General features: G+C 42.3%; 1 protein-coding gene across 1 annotated transcript in view; it reads right to left on the bottom strand.

The window, feature by feature from the left end:
• LOC115099561 (ankyrin repeat domain-containing protein 26-like) overlaps positions 1-27,497 on the bottom strand; it is a 462,251-nt gene that overhangs the window by 416,590 nt on the left and 18,164 nt on the right. The window contains 2 exon segments of the mRNA XM_029617295.1: positions 12,962-13,135; positions 23,890-24,004. Coding sequence (XP_029473155.1) covers positions 12,962-13,135; positions 23,890-24,004 — 289 coding nt within the window.

The following is a 27,497-nucleotide window of genomic DNA, read 5'->3' as shown; positions in this document are numbered from 1 at the left end:
ATGGGGTTCTTCTTTGGTTCCACCATAGGGTCTGTGCCTGGAATACCCAGCGTCTTTAGTGTCTGGGAAACAAGGGCAGGTAATTCAGCCTTGGGGAAAAAGCGAAGCATGGTTCGGTATGGTTCCATCCCTGGAGGGATTTCTCCTTCCTCCAGGGAGTCACTCATCATCTGAGGGAAGTTAGGGAAGTTCTTTGTTAGGCGAGGCATCCGAACCGGATCAGGAGGATCTAGCGCTCCCGGTAGGGGTTGAGTCTGGTGCGCAGCTGGGGCTGGTTGTGCCTGAACCAAGGTTTTCAGCCCTTTGAAAAATTCCACCCAGGAGAAGGTCCCTGGGTCCATATTGATCCCAGGGAGAGGTGGAGTAGTGGTCCCTGTGGTGCCCTCCTGAGGGGCAGACGTGCCAGAGATAAATAGGTCCGGGGAGCACTTGTCAGTAGTTCCGGACTCCTTTCCCGACAGTAGGGGTCCGGGTTTTGGTTCCCTCTGGGCTTCTTCGCAGTGCTGGCAGAGGCAGGACTCTGATTCAGGCTGCGCGGCTCTTATGTGGAAGGCTGTGCAAAAGGAGTGTCCCTTGACCTTCTTGGGCGGCAGTCCCACCATTTTCCATGAGTTTGTGCGCATGGCTGCCCTCACCAACCAGTTTGTGCGCGTGGTTATGCGACCGAGTGCACTTAGTTGTGCGCGCTGTGTGCAAAAGTTGTGCGCATGTCTCGGTTTGTGCGCGTCGCTGTGCGCACAGCTATGCATGCGAATATATTGGGCGCGCGCAAGTTAGGCGCATTGGCCGTCCGGCCTGCACCGTGCGTACCGCCAGTCGAGGAGGGAATATGGCGCCAATGACCCTGCTCGCAAGATGGTGCCCCCCGAGGGTCTCCACGTGTGTGGATCCTTGCACCAGATCGGGGCCTAGCCCAAGCCGGGCTGCTCAATCCGATTAGTGTCCCTTTAAACCTCGCCGGAAGAAACGTTCGGTATGACTCTCCAAGCTCTGGAGACCAGAGACCTCAATTAAAAGATTTTTACCTTACCTGGTCTCGGTGCTTACCGGTTGTGTGCCAGGCGGTCTCCAGCTGCGGGGGGAGAGGGGAATACCTTCACCGCCATGCTCGATTGTGCACCCGCTGCCTTTCAGCCACCTGGGGGCTAAGTCCACGCCGGGAACCGGCTACCGGACCAAGGCTCACCTCTGAGGGATCTTGGAAATCACCTCAGGAATTCTCGACTGGGGGAGGGACCCTTAGGTTTCACCGCAGGAGAGCGGGGCTCGATCTTCTTAAAGGTAAATTTCTTTCTTCTTTGCTGTAATTGTTAACATTATTCTAGTATGTGGTATAGTGTCCACATCTGCTAAGAGACGGAGAGATACTGAGGAAGTGAGTTCAGTGCAGGGGTATATGTACCCAGGATGATGTCAGCTTTGAAATCTGACTCCGACTCCCATCTGCTAGCAGAAGAGCACAATACCCATTCGTCCTGAGTCCATCTGGCTACACACTAGGACAGAGCTTTCCAAACTTTTCATGTTGGTGACACACTTTTTAGACAAACATAATTTCACGACACGGTAATTCAGTCTACTAGTAAACCAGAGGTTAAAGGTTAAACGAACGAAACATATTTCGACAATTTATGTATGTTTCCTTAAATATATACATAAATAAAATGTTTCACGACACAACCTATCTCATGAAAACCTTAAATTTATATTAAAAATATATATACCAAGATTCATGTTATTGTTATAATTTATGAGAAACAATAATAAAACAAATTGTCTGTCCCCCACACCCTCATCTCTCTCCTCCCCCCAGCACATGTCTGGCCCCCACACACTCATATCTCTCCCCCTCAAGCACATGTCTGTCCCCCAGCACGTTTGCCCCCCACTCACTCATCTCTCTCTCCCCAGCACATGTCTGGCCCCCACACTCATGTACCTCGTCTTTTTGATTGTTGCCAGTTAAGTGCTTCACTCCCTTCCATGATCACCAGACACTGCTGCTTGCAGTCAGTACTCCTCATGGCCAGGCCTCATCGGCAGCAGCAGCCAATGCAAGGATGGCTGGGCTCGTTCCACCCACCAAGCCCCCCCAAAAAACGCGATTGACAGCAAAAATCACCCAATAATAAGCAACCCATAAACTGAAAAAAAAAAAGTGAATCTCTAGAAAAAAAAAAGCCCAAACTCGCATCAGAGTTGACCGGGCTTGCGCGACACACCTGCACACTGCAGGCGACACACTAACGTGTCCCGACACACAGTTTGGAAAGCTCTGCACTAGGAAATGGATGTTTACAACAGCCTTCCTGTTGAGGTGGTGGAGACAACAATGGTATCTGAATTCAAGAAAGCATGGGATAAATATAGAGGATCTCTGATGGAATGATGAGAATTGTAAGAGCTACATAAATTGGAGAGAAGGGCAAACTGGATGGACCATATGGTTTTTGTCTGCTGTCATGTTTCTATGTAATAAAAATGTAAGAGGTCAATGTTCAAAAGGGATGTTTGTGCAACTTTTTGATTTACCTGAACAAACCTGAGATTTAAATTTCCAGCCCTGCTGAGTGGATAAGTCATAACCCGGGTAAAACGTAACCAAACAAAAAGTAGTGCAAGGGGATATACCGGAGGTGTACCTAAAAATTATTCAGGTAGCAGAGATATTCAGTGCTACCTGGATAAATTTAGCCAGGTAAGTATGGTTGGGGAAATTAGTGATAGATTTTAAAAGGTGCGTGCAAGGGGGGGGGGGGCGCGCAGGGGTCTTCCCTACCCCCCTGCCTTACCTTCCTATCTTTTCCCCTCTCCACCCGAACCCCTACCTAAATAAAAGATTTTTTTTTTTTTTTTAACTTACTGCTCCATTGGAGCAGAAGCAACTTGCGCGTGCCGGCCAGCCTCCATCCCACCCCTCCCTGCCCAGACCACGCTCCCCAGCCCACCCCTTTTTAAGGGCCCGGCACTTGTACACGTAACTGCCGGAATTTGCACATGTGGCCGATTTAAAATTCGGCCGTTATTGTCCTAAATTACCTAGGCATATAGCAAATGTTGCTTACCTGATGTAACAGGTGTTCTCACAGGACAGCAGGATGTTAGTCCTCACAAATGGGGTGACATCGAGGATGGAGCCCTGTACGGAAAACTTTTCTGTCAAAGTTTCAACAAGCTTTGACTGACACTGGCACACTGGGTGCACTGAGCATGCCCAGCCTGCAATTATCCCTGTGAGCCACAGGTGTCTCCCTCAGTCTCGTCTTATAGCTAAAAAGCGCAAGCGAAACTAAAATAAAAGTATACAGACCCAACTCCGCGGGGTGGCGGGCGGGTTTCGTGAGGACTAACATCCTGCTGTCCTGTGAGAACACCTGTTACATCAGGTAAGCAACATTTGCTTTCTCACAGGACAAGCAGGATGGTAGTCCTCACAAATGGGTGAGTACCGAGCTGAGGATGCCCGGGAATGCACCAGATACACCGCAGATGCGCAAAGGCGTAACAACTGAGGTGGAAATGGGAACGGAGGGCATCCGCAACACCATAATGGGTTCGTGGAAGGATGTTGGGTAGTGAATTGAAAAAAGTAAGAGTAGGCGGACTGGCCAAACATGGAGCATGCCGGCTAGTCAAATGTAAGCAATAATAGGCTGCGAAGGTATGGAGAGGACTCCAGGCTGCAACCTGATAAAAAAGTACAAGCAGCAGTAACCAAAGGGAAGCTGTTAAGGCTAAGACGGACACAACAGTATGTGGATACCCACAGTGTTGTAGTGAAATGTCTGCTTGTTGGTAGGAAAGGAAATATAGACCACTTAATCAGAAGGATTAGGTCTGTGAGGCCACTGGAAGTAGCAGCTTGACCCTTGCATGAAGGAAAGAGTCAAGTGGAATTCACATGGAATGCAGTGCAATGTAGACAGAATGTAAGCGCAGCATTACTGTCCAGGAATGTGGAAAACCCAGTCTCTCCCTAGGGCGAGAGAGAGAGGTTAGGAAAAATTAATAGAGTATTTCCTGAGGAAAGGAGATACAACATCTACCTGAAAAGGATAGAAAGTTGAATGCGTAGAACTACTCAGTGGCAGAGGAACGGAGTCAGGTGAGTATGGAAAGAGTGCATAACTCACGGACCCTGCTGGCAGGAATGACATTAAGAGGGAAAGAAGTTCCCTTGCCAAACTGTGGAAGAGAGGAATGGAAAGGCTCAAACGTAGAATGTATGAGACTTATAAGGAGAATATATATGTTCATTCCGTGATTAGAGAAATAGAGGCGGCTTGATCAGTGGATAATCCATGGTAAGCCGACTCAGAGAGGATTACCGAAAACGGGAACCCAACTCCCAAAACGATACACCTCCTAAGAGAAAGGTGTATCTATGTGGAGGATGTCTGGAGAACAGAATCCGAGGGAGTAAGAAAAAATGGTGGAAAAGTAAAAGGGGTAATACCTCTTTTTTTTTTTTTTTTTTTTTTTTTTAGCGTCAGGAGGTAAAGCCTGCCATATTAAACGACAAGATTTATGTTTAGAAGGTTTTGTGACGCTACCAGAACCTAAGAACATCAGTAAGTCTATGATTTGGGACTGACTGGTGAGGGAATAAAAGGTTACTGATATGATGGATTGAGAAGTATGGGAAGCATACTGATCTCAGTCAGGGAGTGGGGAAAAGAATACTGAACCCCATCCCAGTTCAACATTAGAAGAATGCTGGCTACGAGAGGCAGCAGAAGAGATATATTGAAGAGGCCTTTGATGGAAGAAAAGGCATCTAAGGGAACGCATAGGAAACATGTGTAGGGAGCAGAACCTGTGCATCGTATGGAATGATGCAGACGCCGAGGAAAGTTTAGTTAAACTCAGCGTTAAATGATTTGCCCTGTACACATGTAATTGAGACCATTCGAGAGGATAGAACCTACGTGGAGAAGGTCAGATAGAGCGTTCATTAAATCTCTTAGATATGTGGCCCAAGGACGCATGAAGTGAACAAGGGCCAAGGGTAGAGCTGCGCAGCTGTCTAGCAGAGCAGCTAAGAGGTTGTGCGTGCTTATGAGTTGGAAAGCACATTGTCCCTATGCTGTCTGTCTGTATGCACAAAGAATTGTTGCAAAAGCAGTATTGGAAGGCATAAGGGCATAACTCATGGGTGCAACGTCCAGGACGTTTATGAGAAACTATGCTGGAGTGCAATAGATGCATAATGGGTTGACAGCTTTCAGGAGAAACTTTATAACCCTAAGGAATTGCGAGCATGAGTCGAAGGAGACTAGGTCCTAGTTCGAACTGGGATAAGAATCAGGGACGAAAGCAATGAAACCACTTAGGTCCATTGAGTATAGAATGTCACTGAATATAACCCATAGCAGTTTTGAATTATGAGAAAAATGCATAGTGGGAAGAAACCCCATAGCCCAACCATGAAAATTTGAAAGGCTGAGGTTATGGAAAATATGCGCAGGGACATATAACAATGTATCAGAATGTCTGTGCGCATGCTGGACAAGAGGGTCTTAAGACTGTGGTGTCCAGAAGTGTTACAGAAGGGATTTATGGCAGTGACAGTAATCCCAGTTAGTAAATGTATAGTGAGTCCTGAAAAAAGTGAGAGCTCCTTGCATGTACTGAAAGTGGTTAGCAGTAGTCTATGCAAGGAAAGTGAATGATGTTACACTCCGCAGAGAAAACAGCATTCACCAACAGTGATGCAAGAGACAGTTCACTTACCGAAGCTGGTGCCAGCGGCAGAGCTTGGGGTTGTAATGTTGACTCACCATAAAGCACATAGAAACATTAAAATAATGTACTTACTGCAGTATGGAGTGATGGTAACCAAAGATACCATTGTACCTGTGACGTCTAAAGAAAGTTGGATTTTCTTAGGTCCAGGATGTGCGGAGAGTAACTATTTTCTGTTAAAAGAAAGAATAGTGCAATTAAAACTCCCCAACCCCCCTCCCTTCTCCCCTCTGCACTTCGTAGCGCCTGGGGGAGTGTACCGGGACTTTGGTACAAGGTGGGGTGGCCGCTCTGATATCTGACCAGATGGGAGACCAAGAGGTGTCCCAATGGAGGATATCATGTAGGCTCCTGCAGGTGTGTGAGCGGTAAGTGGTACCCGCATTTCTGTATGCTGTACAAGGAGACACTGAGACCTGTGGCCAGGCCTCAAGGTGGACTTGTACATGGGGCAATGGTTGCTGAATCTCATGTTTAGCAGATCAGCCAATGCAGCTGGACCTTGGTTGGGAGGGAACCAAGAGTCAGAGCATTGGTCGGCACAGGGACTTGTTACTGACAAGAGAAGAAGCCCTGCTGCAATCCCAAGAAGATAGAGGGGTTCTCCTGATATTGTGGCTAACATAGCTAACATAGTGATATGTGACACTAATACAGTTCTAAAAGGCACATGACCCAGAACTTTTCGAACCACGGTCCGAATGGGAGAACACAACTCTATGGGAATGCCGCCGAAGCGGGTACTTACCATCCGACGTGGATCGCCGCAAGACGAGCCGGTGAAGATTGTTGACCCCGACGGTCTCCGGAGTCCTCGAGGGTAAGGCCGGGGACGTAAACGTCCATCTCGCTCTGAAACCCGGTATGGTGGCACAGGTACAGAGGAGACAGGCCAGGCGTGAGTGGCGTTTAGACTGCTAAGTGTAACAGATGGCCATAGTCCCACACCACTTGACGGTGGGGCACGCCAGGAACAGAGGAGCCCTAACGGAACTCATGTTCCCTTCCCTCGTCACAGCGGCTCGATGTGTCGTGACGCCAATGCAGAAGCTGTCGGACCTGGATCCGGAAGTTCTGGATCACCAAGGACTGCCAAAACTGTAGGAACAGTGCTGATGGCAGTGGTGATGTCGCTCTGCCCGAGCGTTGTCCAGCCTGGAGAAGGATGGCACCGATGTGCTGGATGGCGTCAGTGGCGGACGATCACGATGTCGGCGATGATGGGTGCCACGGTGCTCGGCCCGGTCTTTCCCCAGCGCCGAGATGGAAGCCCTCGTCGTCCTGGAAGGCGATCGATGACGAACTGTCAGCACGCCTGCTCTGCTCCTGACACAATGGAGTGTCTTAAGCTAATACGGGGCTTAAAAAAGAACCCAAAGCGTGGAGCAATGTGAGGAGGCGAGGGTATTATGTGGCGGTGCTATGTCGGTATTGACGATATTGAAGGCAACCTAAGGGGCTTCGAGGATATCATCAAAATGGGTATGAAAAATCGTCGATGACTGGCCAGGAGAATGATGACAGTGACGGGCACTGACAGCAGTGGCATAGGTATCTTTGAAACGATGTGGAATCGAATAATCGAAAAACATTGCCGTTATTGAAAAAGATACCGGCATCGACTGAGTCGAAGTCGAATCAATAGGGCGTCAAGGACACCGAAGGAAAACGGAGGTGTCGAGGGCATCGATGCATGGAGGCGGGCATTTATGCCGTTTGTGGCATGGCCACGGGCATCAACTATAGGGCCACAGACGTTGACGGTATCGATTTGGACAGACTCAGATTTCCAAGTGTACATGGCATCGGTGCCCCAGACACGTGTGTCGGTGGCATCGATATGGACACGTATGGAATCGATGGCATGGATCTCCCAGTCGATGAATTCCATCCCGGCATCAACGCCAGTCCTGGAATCGGCATGGGCATCGATGCCAGCCATAAGGCTGGCATTGGCATCAACGCCCATCCACGGAATCGAGCCGGCATGGATATCCACCGATGGGACCCACCTGGGCATCGAATTTCACCGATGGGAGCAGCCTGGCATCGACTGCCCTCGATGGATGCATTCTAACATAGATGCCCATGGATGAAACACCTGGGCATCGGTGTCCATCGATGCAAAAGGACCCGGCACCGATGCCATCGACGGACGGCCATCCGGCACCACTGCCATCGACGGACAAGCCATCCGGCACCGATGTCCATCGATGGGGACCATCCGGCACCGATGTCCACTGATGGGGACCATCCGGCATCGATGCCCACCGACGAATCGATGTGGCACCGATGCCCCCCGATGGAAAGGGCTGGACATCGGTGGGGAGGATGGGGCATCGATGGCATCCCCAAAAGGGGGGGTGGCATCGATGAAGTGACCCTGGGATCGTTAAAAAGTGTCTCGGGCAGCGGTGGCGGCGACCCGAGTATGCATGGCAGTGACTAACAGCGTGTGCGTCAATGGCATGCATCCGGGTAGGGACGGCACCGAGGAAGCCCAAGGAAAAAAACAGTGCGTAGGAGGAAAAAGCCTGGTAGCACTGAAAAGCAAAAAACATGGATAAAGGCATCAGGGCACCGTGGGGGGAGGGGCGCTGATGACATATAAAAGCCCAGGGCGGTTTAGGCGGGTCCCGGTGTAGCGATAGGGTATCGACTGCGTGAGGGTACCAGGGAACGAAGGACTTGAAGCTACAGAGGTCCTAAGTTAAGGAAAAAATCCCTACCCCACTAGCATAAGCAAGCAGAGTGTCACAGAGATACTCGCAAGCTGTTTAAAGCTAACTGAAAAATGGGGGAAGGGAAGGCTTCAGTCAGTTAACAGCCTTAAGATAGTGACAGAAACCGACCGAAAAATAAGAATTAGTACTCACCGAGCGTCGTAAAAAACGTACGCGGAGGGAGACCTGTGCAGGGAAAAGTGTTTTTTGAAGTGAAAAGTTAAGTGTTTCCATGAGGTAATTAGTTAAAAAATCCTCACAGAGCTCCAACCGCTATGCTGACTGCAGAGCGGAAAAAAGAAGACTGAGGGAGACACCTGTGGCTCACAGGGATAATTGCAGGCTGGGCATGCTCAGTGCACCCAGTGTGCCAGTGTCAGTCAAAGCTTGTTGAAACTTTGACAGAAAAGTTTTCCGTACAGGGCTCCATCCTCGATGTCACCCCATTTGTGAGGACTACCATCCTGCTTGTCCTGTGAGAATCAGCTTTATCTGGCTAAGTGAAGTTGAAAATCCATGTAAAGTTACCTGGTTAAATGTTACCACTCAGTGGCCTGCTGAATATGGACTTCTGAGAGACAAATTTTGATGAATTAAGTCAACTTAACATCCCTTTTGAACATTGACCTCTTACATTTTTATTACATAGAAACCACGCCCCTCAGACTCTGCAGCCAATAGGGGATCACAGAGGGACTTTTAAATTTCTTTCCCCTCCGGCGCCGCGCGCCGGCATCACGCGCCGAAGGAACGCGACAAAGGGGCCTGCCCCTTTGTGCGCCCCTTCGTGCGACCTTTGTGAACAGGACGGATCAGAGACAGCTAATACTTATAACTTCATTAATCCCTGAGCAGCCTTACACTTTTACTTTAAAACAATAATCCGGTTATAACAAGAATCCAAATCAATTTGATATTAACCCAAAAAGGAAAGCTCGCTAGCCAATTCTACCCAGCTCATCCAACCACATTTTCAAATACACCTTCATAGATCAACCTACATAACCCAACATTACCAACACTTATTGATCATTCTTTAGACTCCCTTGAAAACCCATTGATAAAAATTACACAATCACTTCCACAATCCCTAGGAGCACACTTTACACTTTTTAGACAAACCCAAAATTTCATAAGATTCTTAAGCACAAACATTAAATCACCATGGATCACCCTGATCGCTACAATAAACCAAAAAAAAAACCACCTTATAAACATTCCTCTTCTCAAACATGCCAAAAACCTGATCTACCTCAAATTCCTCTTAATAAATGCTCAATCACTAACAAAAAAACTAATGATCATATCAGACCTGATAAACACAAAGAACCCTGACTTCTTTGCGATTACTGAGTCATGGCTCAAAGAAACGGACAATGTTCTCACAAATCAACTGTCCAATAATGATTATGATGTATTTTCCATCCCACGTAAAGCCTGCAGAGGCAGTGGACTTCTACTCCTTATAAAAAAAAAGGTTTAATATGAAACTGATCCCTCTAAACCTCCCTTCAAAATTTGAAATTGCGTTACTTGAATCTGACTTCCTCCAAATATGCTTGATATATTGCCCACCAAAACTACTTGACAACGAGATCTCCTTCTTGATCGAATTCCTAATAACCAACAGCAATGTAAAAAAAACTTTCCATCATACTTGGCGACTTCAACATCCATACAAATACATCACCTAGACCCCAAAATTATCAAACACTTCTAGACATACTCTCCAGCCTCAACATGAACCAAATTATAAACAACCCCACTCACAAAGCTGGCAACACCTTTAGATCTAATTTTCACAAACCATTACTTTTTTTTATCCCATAACATCTATTAAACCTGTTCCCTGGTCTGATCACTTTCTGATTAAATGCAATGCTCAAGTAAACACAAACAATTTATCCGATTACAACACACAATTATCTTTCAAATATAGACCTCCCTTCCAAATCAACTCTCTCAAACAAGAATTGGGAAAACAACTCACAAATCTGGATCTATCCAACATCCACAATGCCACCAATTCCTGGTTTCATATTACAAAACAAACAGCAAATAACATAAATCCAGAGAAGACAAAACTTATAAAACATAAGAGAGCAAAAATCAACCCCTGGTTCAACTCGGAACTTGCTAACTTGAAATCCAATCTCAGAAAACTGGAAAAAGAATGGCGCAAATCCAAAAGCCAAGTAACCCTACAACACTATCGCTCGAAACTCTCAGATTACAAGAAAAAAATACTAAACGCCAAGCTGAATACTATAGCCTAAAGATCAAAAATGCTACAAATAAATCAAATTCCCTCTTCAACATTGTAAAAAACCTAATAGAAAACAACAAAATGTGCAATCCAAACTCCGATACTAATAACCTAAGTCAAGAACTTGCTAATTTCTTTAAAACCAAAATTGACAAAATCACAGTATCTTTCAATAGCACTCCTCTTTTTAACGTACCCCACAATACTTCCTCAACAACTACCTGGTCGAATTTCGAACCAATTTCCAGCATTGCACTAGAAAAGATGCTTCAAAAAATTAACCCAGCTCGACATGAGCTCGTTACGATTCCTACCCAAATTCTAAAGGAATTATCTAACATCATCTCTCCTACACTTGCTGCAATTGTAAACAAGTCACTCGAAGAGGGCTCTCTCCCTAAAAACTTGAAAACTGCGATTATTACTCCTATCCCTAAGAAAAAGAATATAGACCCCAAAGATCTGAATAATTATCGCCCAATCTCCAACCTCCCTTTTACTGGCCAAACTGACTGAGAAAGCTGTGCTGCTTCAACTTAACGAACACCTTGAAAACAACAACATACTCCACCCCGCACAACATGGCTTCAGGAAGAGCCGCAGCACTGAAACCCTTCTAATAAACTTAACCAACAAATTAACTAGAAGCTTTGACAACAAACTGAATCACCTATTAATTATGCTTGATCTATCTGCTGCTTTTGATAGTCGATCACAATATTCTAATTTCAAGCCTTGCCAACATAGGACTATCTGGAAATACCCTTGATTGGTTCACTTCATTTCTAAAAGACAAGTCTTTCAAAGTCACCTTTAACAATTTCTCATCTGATCCCTACCCCCTTGAAACAGGAGTTCCGCAGATAGCCTGCCACCCTATTCAATATTTATCTCCTACCACTATGTCACTTCATATCCAACCTTGGAATCACTTTCTTTCTGTATGCCGACGATATCCAACTTCTAATCCCTATAACAACTACCATTGAAGAAGCCATATCCCTCACAGTAAATTACCTCAAATCAATCAAAACTTTTCTGAACCAACTAAAACTTTGTCTAAATATGAACAAAACCGAATGGATATTAATAAAGAGAAACATATCAACTCAATCTTCTCAAATACCCAACATTCAAATTAACAACTCTAACATCCAAATGAAGAATCCTATAAAGGACCTTGGTATCTGGTTAGATAATGAACTGAGCTTTAAAAACTGTATAGCTATAAAAATGAGAGAAGGCTTTCATAAACTACAGATTCTCAAACCTCTCAAACCCTTACTGTACCCAAACGACTTTAGAACGATTCTACAAACTCTTATTTTCTCAAGCATTGATTACTGCAACGCAATCTTTTTAGGACTTCCTCAATCCACTTTAAAACCGTTACAATTATTACAGAACGCAGCAGCACGAGTGCTCACGGGCAAAAGGAAGTTTGATCATATCTCTCCAACATTAAAAAACCTTCATTGGCTACCAATCTCACAAAGAATCAAGTACAAGACCTTAACTATTCTACATAGCGAAATTTACAAAGAAAAGAATTCCTCTCTAGATAATATGATCGCAATTCACAAGTCTCCCCATTCTTCATGATCTTCTGAAAAATTACAACTAATCATTTCCCCCTTGTCATCTGCGAAACTATCTACTACTAGAAATAGAGCCTTCTCGATAGCAGGACCCTTAGAATGGAGCTCTATTCCAAATTACTTAAGTTCTATCAGAGATTCCAAATCGTTCAAAAAAGAACTAAAAACTTGGTTGTTTAGACAATCATTCACAGACCACTTCGAATAACATTAATCCTCATCTTGATCCCTAATACTTCTGTATTAAATTTCTTTGAACTTAAGATGTACATTGTATACTGCTAACTTGTTATACTCTACCTCTGTTGAGTTGTTATATTCATATTGTTCTGTTCTTACGTTATGAGTTAAAAAAAACTGTGTTTCTTGTATGAAGTGTTACAATGTAAACCGGAGTGAAGGCAATCTGCTATTCTTCGGTATATAAAAGAATTTAAATAAATAAATAAAATAAATAAACTTATGTTATTTTACATTTTTGTATTTAATATTTAATGACTTTCTGCATAATGCCTTTTCTTTTACATACAAAATTTAAACTTTTATAAATTGAACCCTATCAATTTTTGTGTAAATTCTCAGAGTTTGAAAAAAGAAAAGGTTAAAATGAAGAATAACTATGTACTTACCTTGTTTAGGGCATCAATATGTGCATCGTGCTCAAGCAACTGTGATGCCAGAGACAAAGCTGGAATACGAGCAGCAAGATGAAGGGCAGTATTGCCATTGATATCTATCAGGTTAGGGTCTGCCTCATGCTCCAGAAGAACAGTAACACAGCGCTCCTGCTGGCACTGAACAGCCTGCAGAACACAAAGATTTGCAAAAAAAAGGAAGAGCATCAATTCTATACACTGAAGTTCTCCTTCATGTCAGCCCTCATAAATAAGTAAATGTTTTTCCACTTCTTCTACATGACTGTACTTGTCTTGCAGTATTTAATATTTGGTTCCCAAATTCTAATAAGAGCATTTAAGCAATAAAAAGTTATGTTAAAATTTTGACCAAATTATACATGTTGTGAGATATGCAGCAAAGCTTGGGGCATTTCACTTATCACACTTTTTGTTTTTATTTTGTATTTAGCTCATGCCTTTTTGGAGCTCAAGATAAGTTATATTCAGGTACTGCTGGTACTTCCCTGCCCCAGAAGGCTGACAATCTAGATTTGTGCCTGAGTCAGAGTGACTTGCCCAAGATCACAAGGAGCATCAGTGGGATATGAACCTTGGCTTCCCTGGCTCTCAGCCTGCTGCTCTAACCACTAAGCTACTACTACACTCTCTTCCTGAGAAAACATTATGAATGATTTAGAGAAAACTATTGAACCATTTTTTAATGTTTATATTAAGAACATTTTATGGGAATATTAGAATTTGAATATTTTGACCCCTAGCACAAAAATGATACAAAGATTTAAAATTAAGTAGACAATGGATTATCAGGCACATCTTTAAATTACCTGAGGAAACCTCAAGCTAACCAACATATAAAATGTTGAGGCCTACAATCAAAAAAATCTTATTTTAGCTCTTAACAATGAATATGCAAAATATACCTTTCATAAATTTTATTTCATTATATTATATATAATATACAGATAGAAAGAGATATATGCACACATGTATGTGAAAACATGAAATATGCATAACAAAAAACAAACCCCCATCATTCATTCATTATGATAAGAAGATCCGCATAGTTCTATAAAGCCGAAATTTCAGCATAAAAAGAAGAGACATCAGTATTAGGATTGTACAAATTTAACAGCAACAGTCTAGTGTTATGTAAAGAAACCACTCGAGCAACCCAATGAACATCAAGAGCTGACTCTTGGTGAACAAACTGAAGGAGCAGAGCATTATGAATTAAAATAGCCGAGCACATGCAAAGAAAACCTGACCAACCCAATCTTGGCGAAGTTTGCGGGACTCGCCAGCAGAGAAGTGAGTCTCCTGTAAGAATACTATGTGGAGGACAGGAACTCACTCAAGAGTAAATCCACTAGGGAGGAGGTGTGTTCAAACAGTTCAGAACCATCTACAGGACAAGGATTGTCTTGATAAGTCAAAAGGGTTTTTATTGTTCTAATTCAATTGTCAGACAGGCTGGTCTTGCACAAGTTAAAGCAACTTCCACCTCTACAGACAGACTCACTTGCGTGTTTCCCCATTACAGTCATATTGGAAAAGTTTGTGCAAGCATTAAATGCCACTGGCCTACTTTAGCACCATATTTTACTTTCAAAGAATTCCCATGTTTTGCTTTTTGGAGAGGTAAGAACCTTTGTGAAATGCTCGTACAGTCAGACCTTCCGAGTGAGTCCATAAATCACAAGCAGATTATGATAAATTGCAGGAGGACCTTGCAAGACTGGAAAATTGGGCATCCAAATAGCAGATGAAATTTAATGTGGACAAGTACAAGGTTTTGCTTATAGAGAAAAATAACCTATGCAGTATATGATGTTAGGTTCCATATTAGGCGCTACCACCCAGGAAAAAGATCTAGGTATCATAGTGGATAATACATTGAAATCGTCGGCTCAGTGTGCTGCAGCACTCAAAAAAGCAAACAATGTTAGTGTAGAGTATGGAGGCATCGAACACACTTGAGACAGCTTTCATCGCAGGCAGGAAGAGAAGGCAAAAAAGGGGCTGAGCCCTCACGAGGCTCTTCCTTTTATTGTACATTCATACAAAGGCAGATGATGTATCATTACATGATTGGCTACTTTCCCATAGCAACAGATGAGTCCCTACACTAAAAGATATACTTGCACTGGAGAAGGTACAGAGAAGAGCGACCAAAATGGTAAAGAGGATGGAACAGCTCCCCTAGGAGGAAAGGCTTAAGAGGTTAGGGCTGTTCAGCTTGGAGAAGAGACGGCTGAGGGGGATATGATAGAGGTCTTTAAAATCATGAGAGATCTTGAACGAGTAGATGTGAATCGGTTATTTACACTTTCGGATAATAGAAGTACTAGGGGGCACTCCATGAAGTTAAGTAGCACATTTAAGACTAATCGTAGAAAATTCTTTTTCACTCAACGTACAATTATGCTCTGGAATTTGTTGCCAGAGGATGTGGTTATTGCAGTTAGTGTAGCTGGGTTTTAAAAAGGTTTGGATAAGTTCTTGGAGGAGAAGTCCATTGACTGCTATTAATCAAGTTAACTTAGGGAATGGCCTCTGCTGTTAATGGCATCAGTGGCATGGGATCTTCTTAGTGTTTGGGTACTTGCCTGGTTCTTGTAGCCTGGTTTGGCTTCTATTGGATACAGGATGCTGGGTTTGATGGACCCTTGGTCTGACCCAGTATGGCAATTTCTTGTTCTTACCTCATACTGCCACACTTTCTGGCCATGCTCCATGTGGGCGCCACACAGCCTGTCCTCTCTCTGCATCTCTGTCTGTTTTCTCACATCCTCATAAAAATAAACAGTACTTTCTTAAATATATATCAAATTGTAACTCCAGTGGAGTTGTTTATATCATTACCTGTCCCTGCCCTCTGATCTATGTTGGGAAGACCATTAGAAAGATAAAAACAAGAATTTTCAAACATTGTTCTTGCATAAGCCTGTCTAGAAATGAAGCACCCCTCGTCTCTCATTGGTTGTCTGACCAACACTTTATCTCTGACCTGAGATTTTCTGTTATTGAAATTCTCCAACCCCCTCCTCATGGAGGAGATATCTCCACCTATCTGATACGTCATGAGCAACAATGGATCTTTTAATTAGGCTCCCTATATCCAGCAGGGCTTAATAAAGATGTATCAATATGCCCCTATGACTTCCTCTATTTATGCTTACATTTAATTATATACTTTCGTTTCTTTTATCCCACTGCTCTCCACTACATTGGTTTCCCGTTTTCCCACTACTGTTTAGGAAGACAGCATAGTTTTTTTGCTTTGTAACAACTAGATATTCTTGGACTTTTTTCCAGTGCTTTACCGTCTACAATACTCTTTAGAAGCGTCTCTGGGTAACATCATCCATGATGTCAGTCTGTGCGTAAGATCTGTTTTTGGTTTTGCCGTGTTTTTTCCCCTTTTAAGCCCGTTTTGTGTTTCTGCACATTGGCAGCCTGATACGTTACTAACACGTGCGTCTCAAGGTAACTTGTGTTTCGATTTCCTACTCTATTTTGTTTCAACTTAATATAGAGTTTTCAATATGTTTTCTCACTTCTTTGTTTCCAGTTTCACACACGCTTCGAGTCATCTTTCAAATATGTGATAACAAACATAGGTACATCTGTACGTTGTGGGGTTTTCCCAGTTCTTCCTTTTATTTCGCTCAATTCAACTGGTTTCTATTTTGTAGGTCCCTCCCAATGTTTCCGATAATTGTTTTGATATAGTACAGCTCTCTTACAGTCTGCTGTCTAACCGGTTTTAAGTGTTCGTGCACATTTCGTCTCAGCATTTGTAAGCTGTAATAAAAATGTCTTTTTTAACCACTTTTTTACTTTTACCTACCATGCGGTTTTGACTTTGTTTGCACGTTGCGTCTTATATTTTGAGCGGCTGTAATGCCCGCTTGTGTAAAATCTATTTCCTTGCTGCGTCTTACACAGCCATTTTTATGGGCTTGTTAAGCATGCATCAGGCATTTCCATGCCAGGCTCTGCTTGTGGTTTTTTGCACCTTTCTGCTCTTTCAAACGGATAGCTATACATACAATTTACTCAATGTTTGCCATCTTTTAACAATCATTTTGTGGGGAAGTGACCCCCTTTTTTCATCTGCATTTTAATTGCTTTGGCAGATATACTGTTACACAATTTTTGAAAATCCTATTGTTCTCTCTTTCTGTCTCTTCTGATGCAACCAGTGCAAAACATGGCCTGTGTCGGGGGACTTACAGTGCTGCAATTATTATTCATTGATTATATTGCTTTAACTTGTGCAAGACCAGCCTGCCTAACTATTGAATTAGAATAAAAACTATTGATTTATCAAGACAATCCTTGTCCTGTAGATGGTTCTGAACTGTGAACATACCTCCTTCCTAGAGGATTTAAAATAAGTTAGCACTTTCTTATGCTTGATGTAGTGGTTCAGGCCATTAACATTTAAGGTAAACAAATTTAAATCAGCAACCATGAGTGAAAAGAGACCAATAACTAAGCTGCAAGATCACAATTCTAGTTATAATAAAAGAAAGGAAAACACGTATCGTAATTAGGGAGAGGGAGGAGAAAAAAGGGAAAAGGGAGCTCCTCAAGGGGGAAAGAGAGGAAGGAAAGAAAGCAAAAAAATACATCAGGAAAACAGGCAGCACAAAAAAGGTAGATGTGCTAAAAGATCCCAGGGGAGAAGGGAGAATGGCAAGATGAGGGTGGTGAGGCAAGGAGAAGGCCACCCAGAACCCCTATACTGCACTTATTTTATTAAAAATTAAACAAAAATATAAGAAAATTATCTATATTGTATTTTATGATATGCTTATATGATGTATTCTTTTAATTGATTGTAAACCGTTCATGATATACTAATTGAATGACTGTATATTAAAATAAATAAATATATAAAGGTAAAAAGAATTTCTAAAGAAAAAATTGCGCCCAAAAATATGGAAGAGAATCATAAGTACAAAGCGGCTGAAAATTGGAAATTAGAAACAAGCCACAATGACCAAACCACAAAAATGGCCAAGCCAACTAGTCCAATGGTGAACAGTACCAAAGCAGCCAAAAAAGAAAGAAAAAAGAATTATCTTCAGTTGCTGATTCTCCAAAGCTCAAAATATAAAAAGAAAACATTAACGCATGCAAGCAAAGGAAGGCAGGACTTGCACTCGGAGAAAAGAAAATATTCAGAAATTCCAGGTAGCATGCATCGAAGCAAAAATGAGATGTAGGCTCCCAAAGAAAAAACCAATAACAGTACCAAGCGATCATATAAACATGGAAGGTTGCAGGGAAAGTCCATCTAGATAGTCAATCAGAGCCTGTGGATCCTCATATGAGCAGGTAGAGTTATTGTGGGTAACTCACATCTGGGCCATATAAAGGAGGCAGTATTGGGCGCCAATCGCATACAGACGGGGTCACAGGTGCAAAAAGATTTTCCGGTAGGCGACAGTAGCCTTCGCCAAATCTAGCATACAGATAAGGAGCATCCCGTCACAAGTAACCGGCGATTTGGCTTTTGCAGCGGAAAGGATCTATAAAACCTGCAGATAACGCAGTTCTTTTAATATAATGGGCCGCGGGCAAGTCACATGGGGCCGCGGGTGCAATGGCAAGCAGTGCGCGCACTCGATTTTCAGCAACAGATCAAACTGGAAGCCCAGGCTGATAGGCTCCCAAGTCAGAGAAACAGCAGGATATCAGCAGGATATAAGCAGAGAAACAGCAGGATATCACTGCCGTCCCGACCTTCAGGAACTCCGATGATCTGAATATTGTTGCGCCCGTTGCAACTGGAGAGTTCTTCGAAATCACGTTGCAGAGACGCGATTTGGGATGTCGCTGCCTGTAAAGCTGAAATGGCCACCTCCCAAAGAATCAAGTCTGCGTTCTAAGGCATCCAGGCACGGTGGTACAGCAGCAACCCTGGAGGACAAATCAGAGAGCTCCGATTTGATAGCATAAGTGGGTTCCAGGTGATGGCGAAGCATCTCTTTTAGTTGCTGCAACTCATGAAGGACAGGATTTGTGGAGGACGGCACTTTCTCCACAGGCAGCTTCATGAGGAAAGGTGGATCATGCTTAGACCACTTAATCCTGAAGGGGGGGAGGGGAGATACCTACGGGGAAAAAAGGTCAGCTGGACTGCCCAGATTTATCCAATTAGTCCGTTTGGTCATTTCTGCCGAGAAACTGTTATCTAATTAAGGGAAAGTAAAGGAGAAGGATTTTCAAAATACACTGGGATTTGCTCTCTTGCAAGGCAGGGTATAGGGGGCATGCAGGAAGATATGTTGTCACAAGAATGGCTCATTGAGGAAAGCATGCCCTGACAGTTAATCTAATGACAAGAAATCTCTGAATCCATACCTGCTAGGACACTACCAACCAGGAATACTTTACCCTCCAGATTATTACTACTACATATCTAAATTAAATTTAATATAGTTATGTATTTTACTTACAGCAATCAATATTTTGTTTACTGCAGTGATTTACTGACCACCGGAGTAATATCCAATACTGTGGAATCTTTAAGGATCAATCTCAAAAAGAGCTTGATTCTCCTCAAGATAGGCAAGTAGCCAAGTTTCTTGGGAAATTTTTGATCGAATTGCTCAGATTGAGGTTTCAGCTTTATTGCATAAACAAAGGGACATCTTTTGTAAGTTTAATTCTTGTTCTTCAGCATTAATAAAAACCTTGGACACTGAAGTTAGTCCATTTATAACCAGATTAATAATCCTTCCCTGGAGGAGGGGTACTTTCCATCTGAACTAAAATCAGTTGTGGCTTTTAAGTGTTTAAAGAGTAATAATGTAAATTGTAGTGATCTATCTATTATCTGGTTTCTACTTTGCCTCTGTTAAAGTTATTGGAGAAAGCAGTTACTCAGTTAAAAGACCATTTAACTGACAATCTTTTAGATACTTCTCAATTTGAGTTTTGCCCATTTCATATCACAGAGACTTTAATGCTAGATGTTTGTGATAATATTCGTCACGGTTTTGATTCGGGAACTACTTTCTGGTGATATTAGACCTATCTTCAGCCTTCGATACTCTGAATCAAGATCTTGTTAGAGCGTTTGAAGGTTTTGGGTATAGGAGCCATAGTTTATGCCTGGTTCTCTTCCTTCTTGTTTAATCGCTCTTTCAGAGTGATAATGGGGGATGCCAGGTCAAAATTATATCCACTTCCTACAGGGGTACCCCAAAGCTCTTCGGGGTCTCCAATTCTATTTAACATCTATCTAGCCCCACTCTGCTTACTTCTTTCTAAGCTGAAGGTTCAGTTTAAATGTTATGCAGATATACAGTTCAGTTTTTCAATTACACGCTCATTGGAGGTAGCACAGGCAAAGCTATTAGATTGCCTAGGGCAGATTAAAAACTGGCTCCAGATGAATAAACTGATGCTAAATATGAAAAAGACTAAGGTTATGGTACTATCTCGCACTGAAGTTATTAATATCAGCCCAAGCAAAGGAACACCAATACAGCACAAGTGCTAGCTTTTTTGCTGCCCTGTGTGAACAATTACCATTCTGCCCCCACCCAGTTCATTCATTCTCTGTCCCTGGCCCACAAAAATAAAACCAGCTCCCTTTAGTGATACAAACTTTAAAAACTGACACCACCATCGCCTCCTCCAAAACCCATGGCTGGTGCAAGGCTATTAAGTGCCCCAGGCGAACCTTATAGCCTTGCACAATGACCCCCGCCACATTCCACACACACAGTTAAAGAGTTATGCATTTACATTTTACATGAACAATATCAAAGTTCAGAATTCTGAGGTAAAGCTATCACTTACATTATATTTACGTACACTGCTATGATGCCAACCAGAAATCCCTGCAAAAAAAAGACACTTGGAACCCATATGGTATTACGCATATTGTGATGTGTGTTGGGTGTGGGCTTGACCCTCTGAAAGCCCGAATACACTAATATACTTCCTATTAGGAAAATGCCTCACCCCAGTCACATATTTCCCTATTAGGAAAATGCCTCACCTCAGACACACATGAAGAATATAAACAGACCCTCACCAAATACAGAACAGGGCAACCATAAAGTAGAAATACAAACACAGACAAAAACTGAACTGGAAACCACAAGAAGCCAGACTCTCTAAGCAGTGCAACAATGAAAAAACAGAACCATCACCATTCCTCAAACATCAAACAATAAAATCAAGAAGTAAAATAAATATATAATCATAATACTAATCATACCAATAATATTATTTTTTTAAAAACTGATGGTTAAAAGATCAAATAATTAAAACCTCATATACAAGTTTTTTTTCAATGTCCCAAACATCAATAAAATATTCAAAAACAGCATACACAGCAAATAACACCTGACAAATAATATTAAAAGAGATTTGAAAAATTCACACTGTCCATAGTTGGGCAACTTTTGATTTCCAGTCACCCTGGGACCTTCGCCGCCCTGTGCAATTGCACGGTTTGCACACCTGGTGGTGCTGGGCCTGCACCAATATTAATCAAACATCAGGTAAAGAAACTAGGGGTTTATATAGATCCAGCGTTATCTCTTCGGCCACATTTTAAGGTCTTGATACAAGTTTGTTACTACAAAATGTGCCTTTTACGTAACTTGAGGCCTTAACTGAACATTTCAGACTTTCGCTTAATGACTCAGTCATTAATCCTATCCTCAGATTATTGTATTTCTACTTACCTGATCATTTTGTTTTCCTTACTGTAGACAGATGAACTCAGGACCAGTGGGTTATGCACCTCTGACAGGAGATGGAGCAAACTGACTTCACTGTATATATACTCCTGCAGTGACATCAGCCTGCCAGTATTCTCTTCAAAAGCAACTGTGGACAGACTAGCAAAATACTTGATTTAAAACAGTCAACCATTACTGTACTCAACAAACAGGAAACACTGAACTCACGTAGAGAATGTATATACCCCATTCTAGGGACTGGATAAACACCAGTAATCCCCTGGAACAAGTAGCCCCACAGGAGGACTCTTAGCATAACCATTCGGCAGCCAAGGGCAGGAAGCTGAGACCATCTGTCTACACTAAGGCAAACAAAATTAACAAGTAAAGAGTAATCTCTCTTTTCTTGGCATGTAGACAGATAGACTCAGGACCAGTGGGATGTACCCAAGCTACTCCCGACTAGGGTGGGAGGTTGCCCGCGGTCCAGTCAAAACCACACGTGCAAAGGCTGCGTCCTCCCAGGCCTGCACATCCATTCGATAATACCTGGAAAAAGTGTGCAAGGAGGACCATATCACAGCTCTGCAAATGTCGATGGGAGGCAACACTGCCTTAGCCCTGGTGGAATGAGCCCTAATCCAAGTAGGCAACGGCTTTTCAACATCCACATACGCGGCGGTGATTACCTCCTTAATCCAGTGAGCTATTGCAGCCTGCGAAGCTGGTTCACCCTGCTTTCCTCCACCATGACAGACAGATGATCTGCCTTTCAGAAAGACTGAGAAACCTCCAGATACCGCATGATATGTCTCTTGACATCCAAGGGACACAGCAGGCAATACTCTTCCGCATCTCTTTCCTTATTTATTTATTTATGGATTTTTATATACCGCGGCACGTGGAGCACATCACCTCGGTTTACAGCAAATATTAATTCAGCAAAAAGCTTTACAATAAACATGTTAAGTAGCACAATAACAAATAGCATGTATACCAGTTAATATGAGAAAAAATATTATGAACGTAAGAGTAACAATGATAACCGAGAACTTAATTTACATAAGAAATATCCAAGGACGGCAAGGAAATGGACTGATTCAAGTGAAAATCCAAGACCACTTTAGGCAAGAAAGAGGGAACAATATGCAGATGTATCACTCCTGGTGTCACTCAAAGGAACAGCTCCCGGCAAGACAAGGCCTGCAGCTCGGAAATTCGACGCACAGAACATATTGCCATCAGAAACACTGATTTTAAGGTCGATAACTGCAAGAAAAGGCTACGCAGCGCTCTAAACACAGGGCCCACCAAGAAATCCAACACCAAGGTAAGATTTCACAAGGGAACTGGGTACCGCAAGAGAGGTCGAAGATGTTTTACTCCATTCAAGAAACAGGCCACATTAGGATGAGACGATAAGGATCCACCATTTTCCTGTTCCCTGAAACAGGCAAGAGCCGCAATCTGTATCTTCAAGGAATTAAGGGCCAACCCTTTACTTAACTCATCCTGCAATGTATTTTAGAAATTCCCTCTAAAAGAAACTATCAATTAACAGAATCTCGAAAATCAGATGTTCAAATAGCAAGACCTCCCCTCTGGAATAATCTCCCTATTGAAATCAGAGGAGAAAAGGTCTTCTCATTTTAGAAAGACTCTCACAGCTCACTTTTTCCTTCCTTTTCTCTACTTAATGATAGGTCAGCAGTATAATAGCTAGCAGAATTTGAGGAGAAAAGCTGAATAAAAGCGAGTATAATAGGAGAGGCAGAGAAAAGGGGCAGTTTTAAATTTTAATTTCGTGGAGCTTATAGTTATTTTAGTTTTAGAATAAAGAATACTGTATTAGCAATGAGGTTTATTTTACTTTATGCAATATTGTTAATTTATCCTATTTTATGTACGTGTGATTTAAGATTGTTTATGTTGTGTTGTGAGTTGTAGATGGGTGGAATATAAATAATTCTAAGTAAATAAATAGAAAGTTTGGCTTTGGCCATTGGGAACATAAGATTCACATGCTGATATTTGATGTTACCATACTTCTCTGTGCCAATCTGATCAGCACAGAAATTTTGTATTTCAATTATGGTCATGTGATCTCACTTGACTAAATCACAAAATTTGTTATTTTAGACAAAATTACTGTACTTTAATTTAATATCAGACACACTACCAGTTTAAAAATTGAATTTCACTAACCTTCATCAATGGTGATCGGGAATCGTTGTCACAGATGTTGACTCTGGACTTATTTTGTACTAGAAACAAGACTAATTCTGGATGTCCATTAGCACAGGCAAGATGCAAAGGTGTCCTTTAAAAAAAAATAGCATTAAGATATTTGATCAGAATACAAGTAACTCAAAATGCAGGCATCGTAATGATAACATAAAGCAGGTGCTGGGTTAGAACACTTATTAGTCCTGCCCAAGAAATCTCTAAAATCACATTATCCCAACACTGCATTCAGCCTTCTCTCCTACCACTACCATTCCTACCCTATCAAAAAGGTACAAGAAACATTATACTGCTATAAAAACATAAAAGACAAAAAAAAGAAGGCTTTGAATTGATGGTAAATGTAATGAAATATAACAGTGTTGTTTTTTTCTAGATGTTAAAGTGTCCCACAGTCTTAAGGTTAACAATTTTAGATACTCTCATAAGACAAAAAACATAGCATATAGTTGTCTGTTGTAATATTAGGGATTTCTGTTTTTCCTGCCCTTCAATAAAATTGTTGGAGCCAAACAGTTGTAAAATTCAAAGTTTGCAAGGCATAATAAGTGATTCTTTGAAATTCAGTTTCCAGGCTTCTAATGAATGCATGAAGAGACTTAATGAACCTAGGAGAATTGTGCATTGCACAGAATTTGAGCAGATTTCTGCATCTGCCTCACATAATTACCGTAGATGCGGGGAACAGAAAGCAGCAGCAATGGCAGTGGAGGCTTAAACAGGCCAGAAGAGAAGAAGGAACTGCATAAGGAACAGCAGAGAGATGGCCTATGAAGACTGGAAAAGAGTTGGCCCATGCAAGCTGGAAGAGAAGAGCCTGCAATGGCCTGACAAAGGAAGGAGCAATGGGTTCTGGTGGAGCCTTAATAAAAAGTAGATAACAAGCTTGAAGGAAGGTAGGAGAGAGTTCTAGGTCTTGCTAAAGAGGGGGTGGCAAACAGAGAGAAATCTAGGGAATCTTGCTTGGGTGAGGGAACAGAATTGGGAGGCAAGAAAGCTGGGGGTCTTGCTGGGGGTGGGGAAGAGGGGTAGAAAGAGAGCAAGAGCACTAAGGGTCTTCCCGAGAAGTGTAGAGAGAGAGAGAGAGGAAAAAATAGGAGGGGTGGGGCAGCGAGAGAAATCTGGTGGGGCAGCGAGAGAAATCTGGTGGAGGGAAAGGAATGGGAGAGGAATCAAGAAAAACTGGGAGATTGGCCCAATGGAGAAAGAAAGATCAAGCATGGGAAAAACAGTTCAAGTCATAAAGGGGGAGAGATCTGGGGAGGGGGGGGACCATAGAGCCTTGAGGAGGGCAAGAGGTACCTGGAGGGGCCAAGGCTTATGAACAGAAAATTTGCAAAAAATAAAAAATAAAATAGAAAAATGTTGCATTTTTGAGTATTAGCTCATTTCTGTATCACATTTCAGGTTATCTGAACAAAACTCAGGTATTCTGTTTGCAGAATTCTAAAATATTGTGCTCAGGTCCTAAATTTCATGAATATTTGCAAAGAGAAATGAGATTTGTTTCTAGATACCAATGGGACACATCATAATTCCAATCTTTCTTGGAGGCCTTGAGAGGCAATATTATAGTCTATGCCACTCAGAGAAGGAAAGACATGGATAAAAGACTGGACCAATTGGAAAAACCATTTAGGAAAGATAAGAGTGATCTAACACTATGTAATACAGCAAGGAACAAGGTAAAATTTGTTAACAAAGGTTGCTTTGAATAATCTGATACATAGAGAACTGTGAAAAATCTTTTTAATAGATATAAACTATATAGGTATGGGAATTAGTTGGGGAAGTTATTACCTGTTTAGTGAAAAATTGGGTAGATTCAAAATACATAGCGGTCTTCAAGAATGAGCAGGGGGATTTGGTGAATACAAATTCTGGCACTGAAAAATTTTGCCGGCTACTACAAGACTTTGTGTTAATCAGATCAGCCGAATCCGATTCTGTGATTTCCTGAAAGGACTGCAGATACCCAATATATCTTCTGCTAGCTAGATGACATTAAATAGCCCTTTGATTTTTCAGGAGATAACTTTGACTATACAACAGACAAAATTATGTTACATCTCCAGGGCCTGATGGGTTTGGTGCTGAGTGGGTATAAACTTTTGCTTGATGGAACTGCTGCTCCCTTGCAGTCTTTGTACATCCAAATGGTGGAGACTGGCTCTTTTCCTTGCAGAATGAATAAAGCCATAATAAAAGTGCTTGCTAAGAAAGGGAAGAACCCAACACTTCCCAGTTCTTATCAGCCTCTCTCTTTGTTAATTCCAGTCTTAAGATTTTAGCTGAAATCATTGCAGACAGTCTGGCTTCCATTCTCCACTCACTGATTTCAAAGAGTCAAGTAAGATTTTGTTAGACAGCAATATCCTATCACTAATATAAGGAACTCTTAGCAGGCAATGGAATCTCGTCAGGGCGCCAATATTCCCGCCTTGCTAGTCAGTTTTGACTTTGAAAAAGCATTTGATAGAGAAGAGTGGGGATACTTGTTTAAAATCTTGGAATAATTTGGGTTTGATAGGTTTTTTATCCAGGTTTTATGTCTATTTTGTTTCAAACCCAAAAGACAGTAATATCTGTTAATGGAGCATCATCTGAGGAGTTTATTTTGTTATGGGGCACTAGGCAAGGCTGTCACCTCTTTCTTACTTTGTTTTCTTTTATCTCTGGAGCCATGGGATATGCAGTTAGGAGGGAAGCAATTTAAAATCGCAGTTTTTTTCTGATGATATCTTGGTTTTCCTTACAAATTCCAAGGGTTCCCTTAACAACTTAGAGATATTCAGGGACTATGGGCTTCTCTCAGGGTTCAAGGTGAATTATAAAAAATCTGAGGTTTTGCCACTTACTAATAATGTGAAAGGTTCATGAGGGACTATTAATTGCATCAGTAGCATGGGATCTTCTTAGTGTTTGGTTAATTGCTAGGTTCTTGTGTCCTGGTTTGGCCTCTGTTGGAAACAGGATGCTGGGCTTGATGGATCCTTGGTCTGACCCAGCATGGCAATTTATTAGGTTCTTATGACATCTCTTCCTCTAAGATGGGCTTCTGGGGCATTCCCATATTTGGGAATCAGTTTACTTCAGGATCACAAAGATCTTTATAGTTTATTTCTACTTTAATAAACTATTCCAAGAACAAACTGCAACAATGGCAAGTGCTCCCGATTTCAGTTGCAACAAAGTGTAAAACAGAATTGCTTATCTGTAACAGGTGTTCTCCTAGGACATCATCAGATGGAGCCTGCACAGAACTTTGATTTCAAAGAATCTAAAGCGTTCAGCATGCCCCACTGAGCATATGAAGCTGTAGTCATCACTCTGCCCCCTAGGCAGTGTCCCTCAATCCATGATATAACTACTACATGGAGAAACCAACTCCCAGGGGGAGGCGGGAGAGTGTTTAAGGACTAGCATCCTGCTGTCCTAGGAGAACACCTGTTACATGTAAGCAACTCTGCTTTCTCCTAGGACAAGCAGGATGGTAGTCCTCACACATGGGTGATTCCCAAGCTATAGGCTGTCCGAGCAGGACAAAGCAAGAAACCGCACAATGCTGG

Source organism: Rhinatrema bivittatum, chromosome 9 (genome assembly GCF_901001135.1).
Source record: "Rhinatrema bivittatum chromosome 9, aRhiBiv1.1, whole genome shotgun sequence".
NCBI lineage: Eukaryota > Metazoa > Chordata > Amphibia > Gymnophiona > Rhinatrematidae > Rhinatrema > Rhinatrema bivittatum.
The sequence above is the reverse complement of the archived record's forward strand: the minus strand, read 5'-3'. Positions and strand labels throughout refer to the sequence as shown.